General features: G+C 47.9%; 3 protein-coding genes across 3 annotated transcripts in view; all 3 read right to left on the bottom strand.

The window, feature by feature from the left end:
• The window catches only part of LOC311249797 (NEDD8 ultimate buster 1-like), a 6257-nt gene extending 1200 nt beyond the window's left edge, over window positions 1-5057 (bottom strand). Inside the window, exons 1-8 of the mRNA XM_084341113.1 lie at window positions 4915-5057; window positions 2638-2757; window positions 2294-2461; window positions 1962-2026; window positions 1795-1859; window positions 1048-1215; window positions 277-365; window positions 4-62 (exon numbers count right to left, since the gene is read on the bottom strand). Coding sequence (XP_084197239.1) covers window positions 4-62; window positions 277-365; window positions 1048-1215; window positions 1795-1859; window positions 1962-2026; window positions 2294-2461; window positions 2638-2757 — 734 coding nt within the window. The 5' untranslated portion in view covers window positions 4915-5057. The remainder of the gene's footprint in view (window positions 1-3; window positions 63-276; window positions 366-1047; window positions 1216-1794; window positions 1860-1961; window positions 2027-2293; window positions 2462-2637; window positions 2758-4914) is intronic.
• Window positions 5058-6111: 1054 nt separating this feature from the next.
• On the bottom strand, window positions 6112-8591 carry LOC311249229 (uncharacterized protein). Its single transcript, XM_084340107.1, has 3 exons — window positions 8408-8591; window positions 7220-7448; window positions 6112-6999 (listed from the first exon to the last, which is right to left on the bottom strand). The coding sequence occupies exons 1-3, from the start codon at window positions 8490-8492 to the stop codon at window positions 6393-6395; spliced, it is 921 nt and encodes a 306-aa protein (XP_084196233.1). The 5' UTR covers window positions 8493-8591; the 3' UTR covers window positions 6112-6392.
• A 2685-nt stretch (window positions 8592-11276) lies between these two features.
• On the bottom strand, window positions 11277-14747 carry LOC311249214 (dysbindin-A-like). Its single transcript, XM_084340086.1, has 2 exons — window positions 14506-14747; window positions 11277-14369 (listed from the first exon to the last, which is right to left on the bottom strand). The coding sequence occupies exon 2, from the start codon at window positions 14256-14258 to the stop codon at window positions 13248-13250; it is 1011 nt and encodes a 336-aa protein (XP_084196212.1). The 5' UTR covers window positions 14259-14369; window positions 14506-14747; the 3' UTR covers window positions 11277-13247.
• Window positions 14748-16367: the final 1620 nt, after the last annotated feature.

Here is a 16367-nt window from a genome sequence, read left to right as displayed (position 1 = left end):
AACTGTTTCTTCTTCATCAGAGAGCGACCTTTCTCATGGAAACCCATGGCCAGGATCAGAGCCTGACCACACACACACACACACACACACACACACACACACACAATAAAACCACAGAAGAAGAATTTCTGTTGACTGTGTTCATGTGAGGAAGGTTTCAGTTCCTCGTCATCGCCTCACACACTCATGATGTTTTCATCACAGCGACTTCACATGTTTGGACTTCTGGATCTTTATTCATGAAGAAGTGACTGAAACAGGACGTCAGGTCTCTACCTTCTTCTCCTTGTGAGGGATCGTCAGCGGGTTTCCTCTCTGGTCGGCGATCTCCAGGAAAGGAGTGGTGTCTGGGTCCTCACTGCCGTCTGACACACACACGCACGCACGCACGCACGCACGCACGCACGCACGCACGCACGCACGCACGCACGCACACACACACACACACACACACACACACACACAGTAATGGGATGATTATTCTGACAAAATAAATGCAGTTCATGCCATTACCACGAAAATCATCACAAAAAGCTTTAAACCTGAAGTCCCGCTGTTTGACTGAATGACTCGGCCTGATGAACAGACGCTGACGGGCCGCGGTGATCTGCAGCCGCTCAGTGCGTTTCCTGTCACTGTGGCTCAGCCAGCGATTACTGAGGAGAGTCACGACTATCCTGATAACTTAACCAGAGTTTTTATCATTTTATCATCTCCGCTGACATCAGTGTCACTGTGGTGACATCACATGTTCAACCAGCTGGTTTCAGTTAACGACCTCGTTTCTTGTCACTGAAGTGGACCTGACATCGTCATCTGGACGGATCCAGATCCAGGACGGAAACACATTTTGACATCATCATCTGGATCCGTCCAGATGATGATGTCAAAATGTGTTTCCGTCAGACTGAATGTGATATTAATGTTTATAAAATATAATTACGTCCTTATACTTATATAATTATGTCCCGTCCGTCCCAGTTGGGAGTTGGACACACCCTCAACACATCGTGGACTCTAGACCAGCTGGTTAAACTGGACCGGTACCTCTCTCTGACAGGATCTGGAAGCCCTTCTGGGTCCTCTGGACGCTCTCGTTCTGGTTCTTCTTCTTCTCTTCCTCCTCGCTCAGCTGTTGTTTCCACTCGGCGTCGCTCACCTTCAGCACCATCATCTTACTGTGGTTCTTCACACCCTGCTCGTCCAGGCGCTGGTCTGAAACACACACACACACACACACACACACACACACACACACACACATTAAGAAGAAGAAGAATCTTTATTTGATCACATATCAAACCCGTCCTGAGGCAGCAGTGGTCAGCGCTCAGTCCAGATCTGAGCTGGCGCCTTCGTCACTGACTGGAGAATTAACCTAATCTACCTGTTTTGATTTGAGGGTGGAGGACACCCACACAAGCAGGTGGAGAACGTGTCCTCCACCGCACCATCGAGCTGCCGCTACAGCATTTCACTGTGAAAACACACACTGTCCACACAGCTTTCAGCAGACTGACCCGTGGTCGCTGACCTGTTGCTGACTGATAACTGGCTGCTGCTGCACTCTCTGCTGAGTCAGCCTTTGATAACCAGCAATTAATATGATGATGTGATTTTCCGTTACCTCGTTAAAAAGAGCGTCTGCAGATCGTTTCAGGTTGTTTTTAGCTGAAAACAACGTGCGTGTCGCAGTAAAAGCAGGCGAGACTCAGGATCTCTAGGTGACACCTGCGAGCTTTACTTGATATCTGAAGCACTTCCTGTGTTTTACCTGCAGACGTCTGAACTCACCTACACACAGAGTTTTCCCGTTGAGGATCAGTTTGATGTGTTTGAGGCCGTACTCCTCTGCAATCCTGCAGCACAACATCAACACATGGTCAGTGACAGCTGTGTGTGTGTGTGTGTGTGTGTGTGTGTGTGTGTGTGTGTGTGTGTGTGTGTGTGTGTGTGTGTACCTGTCCACCACCTCCTGAACCAGCACATCCAGCCTCGTCTCCATGTGGTTCTTCGTCTTTGGATCCTGAAAACAAACGAATATCCGTCGTTATTTCATCCATCAGTGTCGGATGAAGAACTTCACTTCCTGCTTCATTTTCTAAATATCTGCTGTGACAATGAAACACGAGCAGAAGATTTTAATAAACAGATAATGGACCAGAGTCATCTTTATGTTTGTGAACCGTGACTATGTTCTGGTCTCTTTCCTCCTCTGACGGTAAAATAAATATCTGGGTCGTGTCTTCAGCTCGAGGCGGTCGTTCACTCCCTGGACAGTTTGTGTCGTCACCTTCTTGCTGTCTCTGGGCAGCAGCAGCTCCAGCGAGGCCACGTTCGTCTCCCTGAACGTCTTGTTTCCTTTCCCTCTCTTCACCGCCTGCACTCTGATCGACTCCAGAGCGCCCCCTACCTCCGACAACGACAGGCCCAGCAGGGGGGCGTAGCGCTCCGCCAGCTCCTGACAGTGCAGACGAACAAACGGATCAGAAACAGAGTGAACGTAATGATAAATGTGACACTCGGCCTCTGCGGGAGCCGACCTGCATGTGCTGCCGGCCCGGCTGGTTGTCGTCGGGATCAGAAACAGAGTGAACGTAATGATAAATGTGACACTCGGCCTCTGCGGGAGCCGACCTGCATGTGCTGCCGGCCCGGCTGGTTGTCGTCGTCGGTGTACGGAGGGTTCCACAGCTGGACCTTCTCCTGCTTCAGCTGGTGCTTCAGCTTCGCCTCCGTGTTCTGCTCCTCCATCATCTGAGAACAACCAGAACAACAGAACCAGAGGAGGAGAGGAGAGGAGGAGGGAGGAGGAGAGGAGAGGAGAGGAGAGGAGAGGAGAGGAGGAGAGGAGAGGAGAGGAGGAGGAGGGAGGAGGAGAGGAGAGGAGAGGAGAGGAGGAGGAGAGGAGGAGGAGAGGAGGAGAGGAGAGGAGAGGAGAGGAGGAGAGGAGAGGAGAGGAGGAGGAGAGGAGAGGAGAGGAGAGGAGAGGAGAGGAGGAGGAGAGGAGAGGAGAGGAGAGGGAGAGGAGAGGAGGAGGAGGAGAGGAGGAGAGGAGGAGAGGAGAGGAGAGGAGAGGAGGAGGAGAGGAGGAGAGGAGAGGAGAGGAGAGGAGAGGAGAGGAGAGGAGAGGAGGAGGAGAGGAGGAGAGGAGGGAGGAGGAGAGGAGAGGAGAGGAGAGGAGAGGAGAGGAGAGGAGGAGGAGGAGAGGAGGAGAGGAGGGAGGAGGAAAGGAGAGGAGAGGAGAGGAGGAGGAGGGAGGAGGAGGAGGAGGAGAGGAGGAGAGGAGAGGAGGAGGAGGAGAGGAGGAGAGGAGAAGAGGAGAGGAGAGGAGAGGAGGAGGAGAGGAGAGGAGAGGAGAGGAGGAGAGGAGGGAGGAGGAGAGGAGAGGAGGGAGGAGGAGAGGAGAGGAGGGGAGGAGAGGAGGGAGGAGGAGAGGAGAGGAGAGGAGGAGAGGAGGGAGGAGGAGAGGAGAGGAGGGGAGAGGAGGAGAGGAGAGGAGGAGGAGAGGAGAGGAGGAGGGAGGAGGGAGGAGGAGAGGAGAGGAGGAGGAGGGGAGGAGAGGAGAGGAGGAGAGGAGAGGAGGAGAGGAGGGAGGAGGAGAGGAGAGGAAAGGAGAGGAGAGGAGAGGAGGAGGAGGGAGGAGGAGAGGAGGAGAGGAGGAGGAGAGGAGAGGAGAGGAGGAGAGGAGGGAGGAGGGAGGAGGAGAGGAGAGGAGAGGAGGAGAGGAGGAGAGGGAGGAGGAGAGGAGAGGAGAGGAGGAGAGGAGGGAGGAGGAGAGGAGAGGAGGGAGGAGGAGAGGAGAGGAGGGGAGAGGAGGAGAGGAGAGGAGGAGGAGAGGAGGAGGAGAGGAGAGGAGAGGAGGAGGAGGAGGGAGGAGGAGAGGAGAGGAGGAGAGGAGGGAGGAGAGAAAAGGAGAGGAGAGGAGGAGGAGGGAGGAGGAGAGGAGGGGGAGAGGAGGAGGACGGGGAGAGGAGGGAGGAGGAGAGGAGAGGAAAGGAGGAGGAGGGAGGAGGAGAGGAGGAGAGGAGAGGAGGAGGAGGAGGAGGAGGAGAGGAGAGGAGAGGAGAGGAGGAGGAGAGGAGGAGGAGAGGGAGAGGAGGAGAGGAGAGGAGGGAGGGAGCGGAGAGCTTACGATCACTTCCCTTCATCTATATCTTTACTCTCATTATGACATTAGGTTTATGATCATTTTAACGTGTGATCTCTGTAAAGCTCATGTCTGTGTGGTGTTCAGGCTCAGTGATGCTGAGCAGACTGTTCGTGTCTTTGCTGCCTCTGCAGGAGCAGGAAGATGGGAAACACTTACAGATGCATTATGGGAAACGTAGGAGCCCGTGTCTGTGGAGCTGGACAGGTATTAACACTTCAGAAGAGGCAACATGTTCCTCAGTGTCATCATGTTTTCTGAAATACTTTATATTTCATGTTATATGTATATCTGTGATTTCTGACCCTCAGGGCCACCGTACATATGGACTCCAGTCTAAATATTACTTAGTAAATCTCTTTGTTTCCTCAAACTTCAGAGAAGTTGAATCAAACCTCTGGACTCAGTTTAATCTGTGAGCAGAACCTCCTGAACTACTGATTAAACTTCCCTCCTGCTCTCTGTTCGCTGTGTTAGTCGCTGTGAACTCTCCTGAAGCTTTGTGGTGTCTTCGCCTCACAGAAGCTTCATGCGGAACATCACCGCTGATGTCAGCTCACATCAGTGTTCAGTGAGAGCAGGCTGGTTCCGACTGAGTGACGCAGTTTCTGTATTATTCGCAGTGCTAACAGCTAGCTAACACTTCCTGTCACCACTCACTCTAACGTTACAGTCCACACTGTGTTCACACCGTAAGCAGCTTATTCCGCTGGTTTGACTCGTTGCTCTGCCGTCAGAGGCTGTTACACCTCTCCGTCACTCACCTCGCTGTCAGAGGACACGGTGACAAACAGCTCCGCGGTCAGAAGTCTCCGTTAAATCCACGCTAACCTCCGCTCGTCCCGCAGCTCGGTGCGCTTGTTTTGGTACATTTATCGTTTCTCGGAAGGAGGTGACGACGCACGCAAGAGGTCTCACTCTGAGCACGTTTCAAGATCCCGTTAACGGAACCCACGTCAGACAAAATCGAGCGAACAGCTCGGCGGGTGCGTCACAGCCATGAGACGCGTCTTCGCAGAAATAGACGATCTTAGGTCTACGACGGCGCTGCGAGAGGGTCAAATGTGACGCAGCGTTTCTGTGACTGAAGTTAAGAAGAGGCGATGCAGGCACAGTGCGAAACAATGTAAATACAATAAATACAATAAAATCATGTAAAATAAATACAATAAAATAATGTAAAATAATATAAATACAATAAAATAATGTAAAATAAATACAATAAAATCATATAACATAAAATAAAATAAATACAATAAAATAATGTAAAATAATATAAAATAAAATAAAAATAAATACAATAAAATAAATAAATAATTGAATTAAATTATTATATAAAACAACATCAAATTGTATTTGATTAATAAAATAAATAAAACAAAATAAAATTACTAAGTCATTTTTGTAGTTTCTAACGACCCCGGGAAGATTAGTGACTGATCTGTGGAAGCTAATGTGGATCTGATTAAAGGAATAAAGTATGAATAGTCTACAATCTCTACAGAACAATTCAAAGTTATAAATAAAGCAACACAATTTTTAAAGTCGGTTTATTATTTTTTTAATATATCATCCTTCTTTTCACAATGTATTTTCAGGTCAGTTGTTGTATCATATTTAAACATGTGGGATTATTTCACATTTTCATGGTTACTAATATTAATATTTGGCACTTTTGTTCTTTATTAATCTGCAGGAAAAGTTTTGTAAAACATGAAATTGTGTCATGAAACAAAATCTGACTTCTTACGTCTGATAAAGTTGATACATTATTTATAAATGACATACAGGATTTAATGAATGTGAACGTGTATGAACTTTCTCTGATCGTGACTTTAATTTACTTGTGTAATTAAAATGCTGCGCGTCACCTTTTCATCTCTTATTACACAATGACAGATTTGAATTTAATTTGTGAAACATCATGTGAATGACTGTAAACAGGAATAAACGTGCTGATAAATGATTTGAATCACAGCAAGCTTCAGACGCAGCTGTGACGTCTTTATTGATTATCAATCATCTGAAATGTGAAGGATGAAAAACATCAGACGTATGACAGTTCAGTCTCCAGCTGAACTCATCACCTCAGATGTTTTAAACATGATTAAGTTTGAATCATTTCTTCAATCATAAACACATTTTATACAATTCATTCATGTTTGTCTCATATTTATTGTTATTGATCTGATGTTGAACACTTTGGGCTCCATTAAAGAGTCTCAGGATTAATAATTCATCCTCAGAAGGACGAGTACATCCCCAGCCTCCTGGCGGCCTCAGAGATCCTCGGGGTCTTCCTGTTGGGGAACGGGTGGTAGTTCTGGTTCAGGTGGACCCCCATGGAGGAGCCCACCCCCCCGAGGCTCAGCTGCCTGGTGAACCTGAGGGCCGGGGCAGAGAACTCCCTGGAGCCCGCCCAGGGCGAGGCACTGCTGGTCCGCAGGACGTCTTTACTGGGTTTCCTCCCTGCAGACCGGTCCTCATTCAGATCTTCATGCAGGCTGGAGGTGGAGCTGCTGGGGGAGCAGGCGATGGAGGCGACGGGGGTGGAGCTTTCCTCAGAGCTGGTGAGAGAGCCGTCGGGATGATCCTGTTTGGATCCATCGCTCGGGTTTAGCTCTGAAGCATCAATCAAAGCGGAGACAGAAACCTGGACTGGATCCATCTTCTCTGGATCTCCTCTTGATCTCTCAGGGGATCCAGGATCTGGGTCTCCTCTGGACCTGCCTGTGTTGAAGGGGTCTTCTTCTGTGGTGGACGAGCTGTAAGGAGACGTTGGTCTGGAGCTGCTCGGTGAATCCACATCCTGTCGTGAGCTGACGGCCTCTGAGGACGACGAGGAACGTCTGGAGGAGAAAGACAACATGGAGACCGTCAGACTCAGATGATGGTTCAACGTCCACCAGAGACACAGACGTGAATTTACAAAGAGCTGATCCTGAAGGGACCCACTGACGTTCTTCTTATCTGAACCGAGGCTCTAAAGCCAGACGGGTTTGTCTGTGATATCTAACTGATCTCTGCATCAGAATTTAAATCAATGAAAGTGATCGATCAGAGACTGACCGGGGGGAACTGTCTGTGTTCGTTGTTTCTGGGGACGGAGCTATGAGCTGCACGGTGACAGCAGAATGAGAGCGCCGGTGGAGGCCCAGGTGGACGTGCCAGGGGTCGTAGGTTGTCGGGACGGGGTCAAAGGTTACAGCTGGTGGTGGGCTGCGGTTTGGTTCCCATGGCGACGTCAAACCCTGAGCGACGGGGATGATGCTGACGGCCTCCGACACTTCCTCCGACACTGAGACAGAGAGCGAAAAATAACTGAAACACGTCAACATCCGTCCTGAGTGATGGACGAGTCCAGCTCAGTCAAGTTTCTACTCAAAGACAGAAAGAAGTTCATGTAGAACATTTGCTGAATTTACAAGAAGGAACAAATCAGTCAGAATCAGTCAGAGACAGAGTTTCACACAGTTTATAAAGTGTCTCCAACTCAACAACTCACTAAACTGACACATTTGTTAAGGGAGTCTGGGGACAAAGAAGTCGCCTATACTGGTTACTGTTTAGTGTGTTTGTAAAATGTGACATGTTTAGATCAATAACATGTTTCTTCTTTCATAAATTGAGTGTAAATGGTGAAATCAGTGTAAACAGTGTGTTCAAACAGCTGCTACATGTTGGCAGGTAAGACTTTAGCACTGTAGACACAGAAGCAGACAGGCTGGTACAGCCATGCTGCCACAAACTGACACTTTGTACAAGGAAACAAACAACTGACTGTTTTCATTTAATGCTGAATTTACAACAAGGAGACAATGATTCAGAGTCTGTCAGAGACAGAGTTTCACTACGTTAGAGAGTTTGTTTTAACTCAACAACTCTTAAAATCACCACATTTGTTAAGGGAGTCTGGCGATGTTGTGGCTGAGTATTTGTACACGGTAGTATTACTATTCTTTACTAAAGAACTTGATTTGAATATTTGATTGTAGGACACAAACCTTCTGGTGACAGAGCCTCAGTGAAACGCCTGTTCTGCGTGCTTTTATTCTGAAATCTCAGATCAGGAAGTTCACATCCGGCAGCTCGACAGGTAAATAAAGTCACTTCTCGGAGTTTCTAATCAACACTTCCTCCTGAAGCGACACGTTTCCTCCTCACACTCCAACATTTCAGAGTTTCTCTCTAAAACTAAATCTGATGTTTTCTGAACAACTTCCTGCGCGCGACACGAGCCGCCGTGTTTCCGCTCACCTGTCCTGAGCAGCAGCACCTGAGTGTGTCTCCGCTGAGTCTCCCTGCTGCTCCTGTACTGTTCTCTGAGCAGAGAGATGTCCATGGTCCTCCTGCTCTCCTCCTCCTCCTCCTCCTCTCCGCTCACGAGCCGCTCCTTCCTCCTGATCCCTGCAGAGAGACACGTGACCTCACCTGCCGCACACACTCTGACGTCACATCAATGATGGACGTGTCTCAGTCCAGCTGATTCAAACTTAATGATCACATGTGACATGTTGTCGCGATGTGTTGTGTTGTGTTGTGTTGTGTTGTGTGTGTGTGTGTGTGTGTGTGTGTTTATAACGTGCTGCAGACACACAGTGGAGGAGAGACAGCGCCCTCTGCTGCACTCTCACTACTGACAACAGGGAGACACTGAGGATTGAGATTATTACATTACATTACATTATATTTTATTATATTACACCATGTTATATTATATTAAACACAGCGGTGGAGCTTCAGCAGTAACAGTAATATTACACGTTACTAATATTTCAGTAATAAATTACTACAGTTGTGTCACATGATCCTCGTCACCGACCGAAGTGAAGCGTTTATTGTTGTTTCTTTAAGAAACTAAGTTACATGTAATATATTACATTTTGAAGGAAACTTGCCCAACACTGATTTTATATGCACATAATATTATATTATATATATTAATAACTTTATTTCACTAGTTTAGAAGTAATCAAACTATTCAAACAACGTGTAGTCTTCTCAGTTCAGTGTGAGTCTGTTGTGTTTCCTGATGATCACACCTGATTTAACCTGAGAATGAATGAGCAAACGATTATTTATTACTGTTAATGATTCAACATATTCACCTTTTACTGCAGTTCACTGTACTGTACTGTGTGTTGTGTTGTGTGTTCAGACTGTGTGTGTGTGTGTTGTGTTGTGTTGTATTGTGTTGTGTGTTCAGACAGTGTGTGTTGTGTGTGTTGTGTGTTCAGACTGTGTGTTGTGTGTGTTGTGTGTTCAGACTGTGTGTGTGTGTGTTGTGTTCAGTCTGTGTGTGTTGTGTGTTCAGACAGTGTGTGTGTGTTGTGTTGTATTGTGTTGTGTGTTCAGACAGTGTGTGTTGTGTTGTGTGTTCAGACAGTGTATGTTGTGTGTGTTGTGTTGTGTTGTGTTGTGTTGTGTGTTCAGTCTGTGTGTGTTGTGTGTTCAGACAGTGTGTGTGTGTTGTGTTGTATTGTGTTGTGTGTTCAGACAGTGTGTGTTGTGTTGTGTGTTCAGACTGTGTGTGTGTGTGTTGTGTTGTGTTGTATTGTGTTGTGTGTTCAGACAGTGTGTGTTGTGTGTGTTGTGTGTTCAGACTGTGTGTTGTGTGTGTTGTGTGTTCAGACTGTGTGTGTGTGTGTTGTGTTCAGTCTGTGTGTGTTGTGTGTTCAGACAGTGTGTGTGTGTTGTGTTGTATTGTGTTGTGTGTTCAGACAGTGTGTGTTGTGTTGTGTGTTCAGACAGTGTATGTTGTGTGTGTTGTGTTGTGTTGTGTTGTGTTGTGTGTTCAGTCTGTGTGTGTTGTGTGTTCAGACAGTGTGTGTGTGTTGTGTTGTATTGTGTTGTGTGTTCAGACAGTGTGTGTTGTGTTGTGTGTTCAGACAGTGTATGTTGTGTTGTGTTGTGTTGTGTATGTTGTGTTGTGTTGTGTGTTCAGACAGTGTGTGTTGTGTTGTGTTGTGTTGTGTTGTGTGTGTTGTGTGTGTTGTGTGTTTACCCTCCAGCAGCTCTCCTCTGGGACTCACACCACAGCAGCAGCAGCAGGACATCCTGTTGGCGTCAGCAGCGACACACCTGCTGCAGGTGTTTCAAAGCCACGTTCACCTGCTGCTGATCCACGTGCACGTGTGGTGCGTTTAAAACCTGCTCGTTAAAATCCACCAGAACCGATCCAGATCTGATGACACCTGCAAACAAAACAAGTTCTGACTGGTGGACGGACACGAGTAGAAGAAAGTACAGTCATGGTTCTGCTGCGTTACCTGGTCAGACAGGAAGCTGGACTGATGAAGGCACACACACACACACACACACACACACACACACACACACACACACACACACACACACACACACACACACACACACGCTGACTTTGATGGAGGACGACGTGCTGCATTGACCTTTTCTGTTCACACAATCACACCTGTGTGTTTGACATGAGAAGAACAAACAGCCTGCAGGTGGATTATACAACAGGGAGGCGACGCCACGGACCTGCACACTGACACCTGCACACACCTGCACACACCACTACACACCTGCACACACCTGCACACACCACTACACACCTGTACACACCTGTACACACCACTACACACCTGCACACACCACTACACACCACTACACACCTGTACACACCTGTACACACCACTACACACCACTACACACCTGTACACACCTGCACACACCTGCACACACCTGTACACACCACTACACACCTGTACACACCACTACACACCTGCACACACCCGTACACACCTGTACAAACCTGTACACACCACTACACACACCAGGTCATACTAGAGCCTCCCAGGACGAATCAGATCATCCAGGACTTTATGACAGTCATACCAGTGCATAGTTTATATTTGTATCAGTTCATGCTAGTTATTATTAGTTTAACCCAGGTCGACTTCTTCTTCTTCTTCAATGTTTGTAGTTAAACAGCTCTGAGACGCAGCGCCCCGTCCACAACATGTCTGTCCCCGCCCACAACACGTGTGTCCCCGCCCACAACATGTCTGTCCCCGCCCACACGTCTGTCCCCAGTTAATGTGACGAGCAGTTGGACCGTCCCAGCAGCTGTTTGATGATGAATCAGAGGCGTCAGACAGAAGATGTTAGGATGTTGTTTATTGAGCAGTTAGAGACGTTAGACAGCTCGCTGTTAGAGAAGCTGCAGACTTAAAGGTGCAGAGTGTAAGAACTGGACACCTGTTCACCTCCCAACAGCCAGGGGGCAGCAGACCACCACACGAGCTAACTGCTGCTAACTGTGTCCTGTTGGGAGGAAGAGGTTTTCAGGCTGGCTAGCATGCTAACTCCAGCAGATACCTCTGGAGCTCTTCTGCTGTTTCTTCACACTGTTGATCATGTTTGAGTGTTTCAGATTTAATTTCTTACATACTGCACCTTTAAAGAGCTTCAACACAGAGTCAGAGCTGCTGTGGAGCAAACTGCAGCAGCTCTGACTCAACAGACGAGACTTCACTGTTAATAATAATAATAATAATAATAATAATATAAATGCAGAGCACACTCAGCCTCATCGTTGAACCAGAGAACAGAGCAGCGATCACACTGATCAGTTTTAGGGATCAATGATGAATCAACACCTCACAGCTGTTTCATTCACACCAGATACACGTTTTACTCTCTGACATCTTCTCCTGGTTCTGTTCAGCAGTCACATTAGTCATAGTTTAGTTTTACTGATGTGTTAGAAACAGAAATATATATTTGACACTCAGAGGAAAATGAATCGTACCAAAATGATCAACATGAGGCAGCGAAGTGTCGATGGACCTCCAGCTGAACCAGTCTGTGGTGCTATTTGACCTGATCCCAACAGAGGGCGCCGTCGACATTTAGACTCAGCTCAGAGAAACTGAACAGACCAATCAGAGCCGCCACAGGAGGAGGACACACAACACACACACAACACTGTCAGACTGTCGGCTAAATATAATGAACTGATTTCAGGAAAAAATGTGATCATCAGTGGACGAGGAGACACATGATGTACTGATCCAGTTGAACTGGGTCATCAGTCACATGATGTTTGTCAGTTTGTTGTATTAAAGTCAAACCTCATGTAGTTTTGTGTTGAAGCGCTCAGTGAACTACATCGTCTCATCAGAACCAGAACCAACACCAACATGGAGCCAGCTGGGCTCAGAAAAGCTCGTAAACAAGATGAACATCACAATAAATCTGCTCATAGTGACAACTGCAGTTCTGGTTCTGGTTCAGTTCTGTGAGCTGCTGATGTACAGGAGCAGCTCTACAGTGTTTCAGTCAGGAGACGACGTCACTAACGGCGCCGGCGGCTGTGTCGTCTTTATGATGACGTCACCGTCTGAAGACAAACATCATGTGTGAGACTCAAACAGGATCAATACATCATCCGTCTCTCTTCACTACAGACGAGCTCTGATCAATGAGCTCTGATCAATGAGCTCCATGAGGAACAGGAATGTCATCACATTCAAAGCATCACTGCAGAGAACTGTGTGTTTATCAGCTGATTTATCAGGGTCAGAATTTTTCCTCACAGTCTGGACCGGTCCGGTTCAGGTCTTTAAGGCAGGTTTTCAGATCAAATGAGTGAAATCAGTTCCTGACTCCAGAGGAAGCAGAGATGTCCAGTTGAAGTCCGGGGCAGCACCGGGGCGGTTCTGAGGGGCAACAGGGTCATTTCATAGCAACTCACACAGACTCCAGAACCGTTCACAGCTCATGTTGTTCTGACACTTTTCAGTTCTGACTGTTTGGGTTAAACGTCATCGTGTGTTTTAAAGGTGCAGTACGTCAGATTCTACTGAAGTTAGCATGCTAACCAGCTAGCCTGGCCCGGTCTGGTCCAGAGCTCTCCTGCTAGCCGTGTAAACACCAACACTCCCCTGTTTACTGGCTGCTTGGCTAACAGAGCTAACAGGGCTAATGATAGCCACAGTTAGCAGCAGTTAGCGTTCCTCTGGTCAGTCTTACGTACTGCACCTTTAAGCCTCACTGATGGTTCGTCTTTCACTGCAGGTGAGCTGGTGTGAAACGACCCGGTGGACAGTTTCAGGGCCTGGTTGCTAGGTTACCCAGAGGGCTCGTCTCCGGCTGGGTCGCTGTCATCGGAGCCGACCAGTGACAGATCGGGCTGAACGTCCTCCTCGTCCGACTGCACCAGAGGCTTGTCGCTCTCCTCGCTGGCCGCCTCCTCCTCCTGCTCCCACGCTGCGTCCTGGTTGGACAGCTGGCTGCTGGTGGGAGGAGTCTGGGCCATCGCAGACCCGGAGGAGAAGGACTCGAGGTCTGGACCTGAGGTCAGGGATGACCCAGTGCTGATGTCATCACCAAGGGAGTTGAGGAAGTCGTCCAGCGCCTCCTGGTCGGACGTGTTGGTGACGGTCACCTGATCCAGGACCGTCACGTCGGCGGCCCCTCGCTGCCTGTGCTGCAGCTGTCCGGTGGTCAGGTACTGCTTCACGTCCTGGTTGAAAGCTTCTTCGTAAACTTTCTGCCGTTCCCTCAGTTTCTGCTGCGCCGCCTGCTCCAGCTCCGCCACCTTCAGAGCGTGCTGAGAGTTCAGCTCCACCTCCAGCAGCTCCAGCTCCCTCCTCTTCTTCTTCTTGTAGACCTCCAGCTCGCTGACGTGATGCTGCTTGAGCGTCTGCTGCTCACACTGACAGCACAGCGTCTCCAGGTACACCAGCCGGCTCTCCATCTCCTCGAAGTCGCCCTCCAGGTGCGCTATGTTGGCGGTGATGGCGTCCAGCTCGGCGATGAAGGCCGGCAGGCTGTGCAGCTGGTCCTGGATCTGGGTCAGAGCCACTCTTCTTCTCTCCCAGTGAGCCGACAGCATGACCACGTCTCCGTCTGCAGCCTCGGCGGCCTCCGCACACTCTTTGGTCCTCTTGTGGAGCGGAAACCAGCTCTCCTCGTACCTGCTGAGGACCTCCAGTCCAGCGGTGAAGTGAGGAAGGCTGTCTTCATACCGGGGCTGCCTCCGGGTCCTCGGGTCTCTGGATTTGTCTCCAAGCGTCTTGAAGCCCGTGGTGAAGTCCTGCTGGACCATGTGAAGTCTCTCTCTGAAGTTCTCAAACATGACTCCTCTCAGTGTGGAGGCAGCAGCAGCTGGGACCTCTGACCTCTGGCTCGGCTCGTGGTTCTGGTTCGACCCGCTCCACACTCAGCAGCCTCTCTCTCCTAATGGCGGCTGGACAACAGAAAACAAAGATGGCGTTCAGATTTTCTCTGCTCCGGTTTGTGTCGGAGGTTTCTGTGTGTGAACAGAACTCGGACCCTTCAGAACTGGGTCAGCTGAGTGTCTGCACGCTCACAGTTCTACTCACCGAGCCCGTCTCACGGTCCGTCACGCGCCGGACCGAGGCTCTGAGCAGCCGAGCTAGCTGACGTTAGCTCCGGCAGCACGGACACGGATCACCGCGGACCCGTCAGAGACAGCCACGTCCAGAACATGTACCGGCTCAGTCTGCCGTGGACCTGTAGGTACCGTGGACCTGTGACTGCCTGTCTGCTGCTCCACTTCCTGCTGGGCTGCTGTTGATGTTCGGGCGCATGCGCAAACACGTCTGTTGTCTCGGGACTGTGTGTACGGCGAGCAGGCGCGGACAAACTACACGAGAGCGCAGTGAAGCCGATATGTGACGTCACAGCCTGAGTGTTGCGTTTCATGTATCACTTTGATTATTGAATTATTAAATATTATATGTTAATATGACGTCACATGTCATCAGCAGCTGTGATCAGCTCATCACACCTCAGCTGCTCTGCTCCTCCGAGTCCACGGGGTCATGTAGGAGGAGAAGAAGGAGAAGAAGAAGGAGAAGAAGAAGAAGAAGGAGGAGAAGAAGAAGAAGAAGGAGAAGAAGAAGGAGAAGAAGAAGAAGAAGAAGGAGAAGAAGAAGAAGGAGAAGAAGAAGGAGAAGGAGAAGAAGAAGAAGGAGAAGAAGAAGAAGGAGAAGAAGAAGGAGAAGGAGAAGAAGAAGAAGGAGAAGAAGAAGAAGGAGGAGAAGAAGGAGAAGAAGAAGAAGGAGAAGAAGAAGAAGAAGAAGAAGAAGAAGAAGGAGAAGAAGAGGAGGATTCAAACCCTCAACCTCAGGATCATGTAGTAGGAACACTTTACCAGGTGAGCGACTCAGCTGACCCTCCAGCAGCCTGGTGGTCAGTGGCTCTCCAGCTCAGCCTCCAGCTCAGCCTCCAGCTCAGGGTTCAGCTCAGGGTTCAGGGTTTGAGTCCATCATAAAAACTGAACCAGAATAAGTTCTGCAGACGTCTGTGAGTGAAGCTGATGTTGAACCCAGTCAGGACGTCAACAGTGAAACGCTGAAGAGTCCAAAACTTCTTTGTGTTCTTGGATAAAATTCAAACATGTTTCTTTATCCTAACTGATGATTCCTGCTGCTCGTATGTATGATATATATATATATATATATATATATATATATATACACGTAATGTTTCAGAGCTATAATTTGGCTATAACGTCATACAACCAGTAATATAAATATCTTATTATCCAATATATAAATATATTTATATATATAAATTCATTTCTAAGAGAAATAAGGCTTGAACCACTTTCAGCCTGTAATATCAGGACTCTGTCTTTAACAGCAGCAGCTGCACTTTAATGACAGCTCGCTCTCAGAGTAGATTCCTCCAGCGTCACAGAAGCTCCTCAACATCTGCTTCATCTGCAAACACTCGTATGTTCACAGCAGCTCAGTGTCAGCTGAGTTATAACCTTCACTTTGTGTGTTTCTGAATGGACTCAGGTTGGAGGCTAAAGATAGATACATAATAATAATAACAATAATCATAATAAATCACAATAATCATAATATTAAATGATAATAATAATAATCATAATAATATTAGTATTAATAATAATATACATTAATACATAATAATAATCATAATAATAAATGATAATAATAAATAATAATAATAATAAAAGCCCATTTCTGCCAGTTAAACAACACAAGCTTGATGGAAAAATGTTTCCATTTTGAGTCAAAATGTATCAAATAATTATGTTTTCTCAAAATGTCGGCTTTTCATCTCATAATTGTGCCTCCTGTAGAAATATATGAACATATATATATTTTCAGAGTTTATTATCTCCAGCAGACTCGACTTCTGTAACTGTGTCTTCCTGTCAGTCAGAAAATAGACTTCAACATCCTGCTGC

This window comes from Pagrus pagrus (genome assembly GCF_965226575.1).
Source record: "Pagrus pagrus genome assembly, chromosome: 20".
Lineage (NCBI taxonomy): Eukaryota > Metazoa > Chordata > Actinopteri > Spariformes > Sparidae > Pagrus > Pagrus pagrus.
The sequence above is the reverse complement of the archived record's forward strand: the minus strand, read 5'-3'. Positions and strand labels throughout refer to the sequence as shown.

Bases quoted from the DNA above. Each gene is read 5' to 3' on its own strand.
- LOC311249229 (XM_084340107.1), bottom strand. From the start codon at position 8,492: ATGGACATCTCTCTGCTCAGAGAACAGTACAGGAGCAGCAGGGAGACT. The intron at 7,449-8,407 runs GTGAGCGGAAAC...TCTCTGTCTCAG, and splicing joins GGTGCTGCTGCTCAGGACAG to TGTCGGAGGAAGTGTCGGAG. The intron at 7,000-7,219 runs GTCAGTCTCTGA...TTTCTCCTCCAG, and splicing joins AACACAGACAGTTCCCCCCG to ACGTTCCTCGTCGTCCTCAG.
- LOC311249214 (XM_084340086.1), bottom strand. From the start codon at position 14,258: ATGTTTGAGAACTTCAGAGAGAGACTTCACATGGTCCAGCAGGACTTC.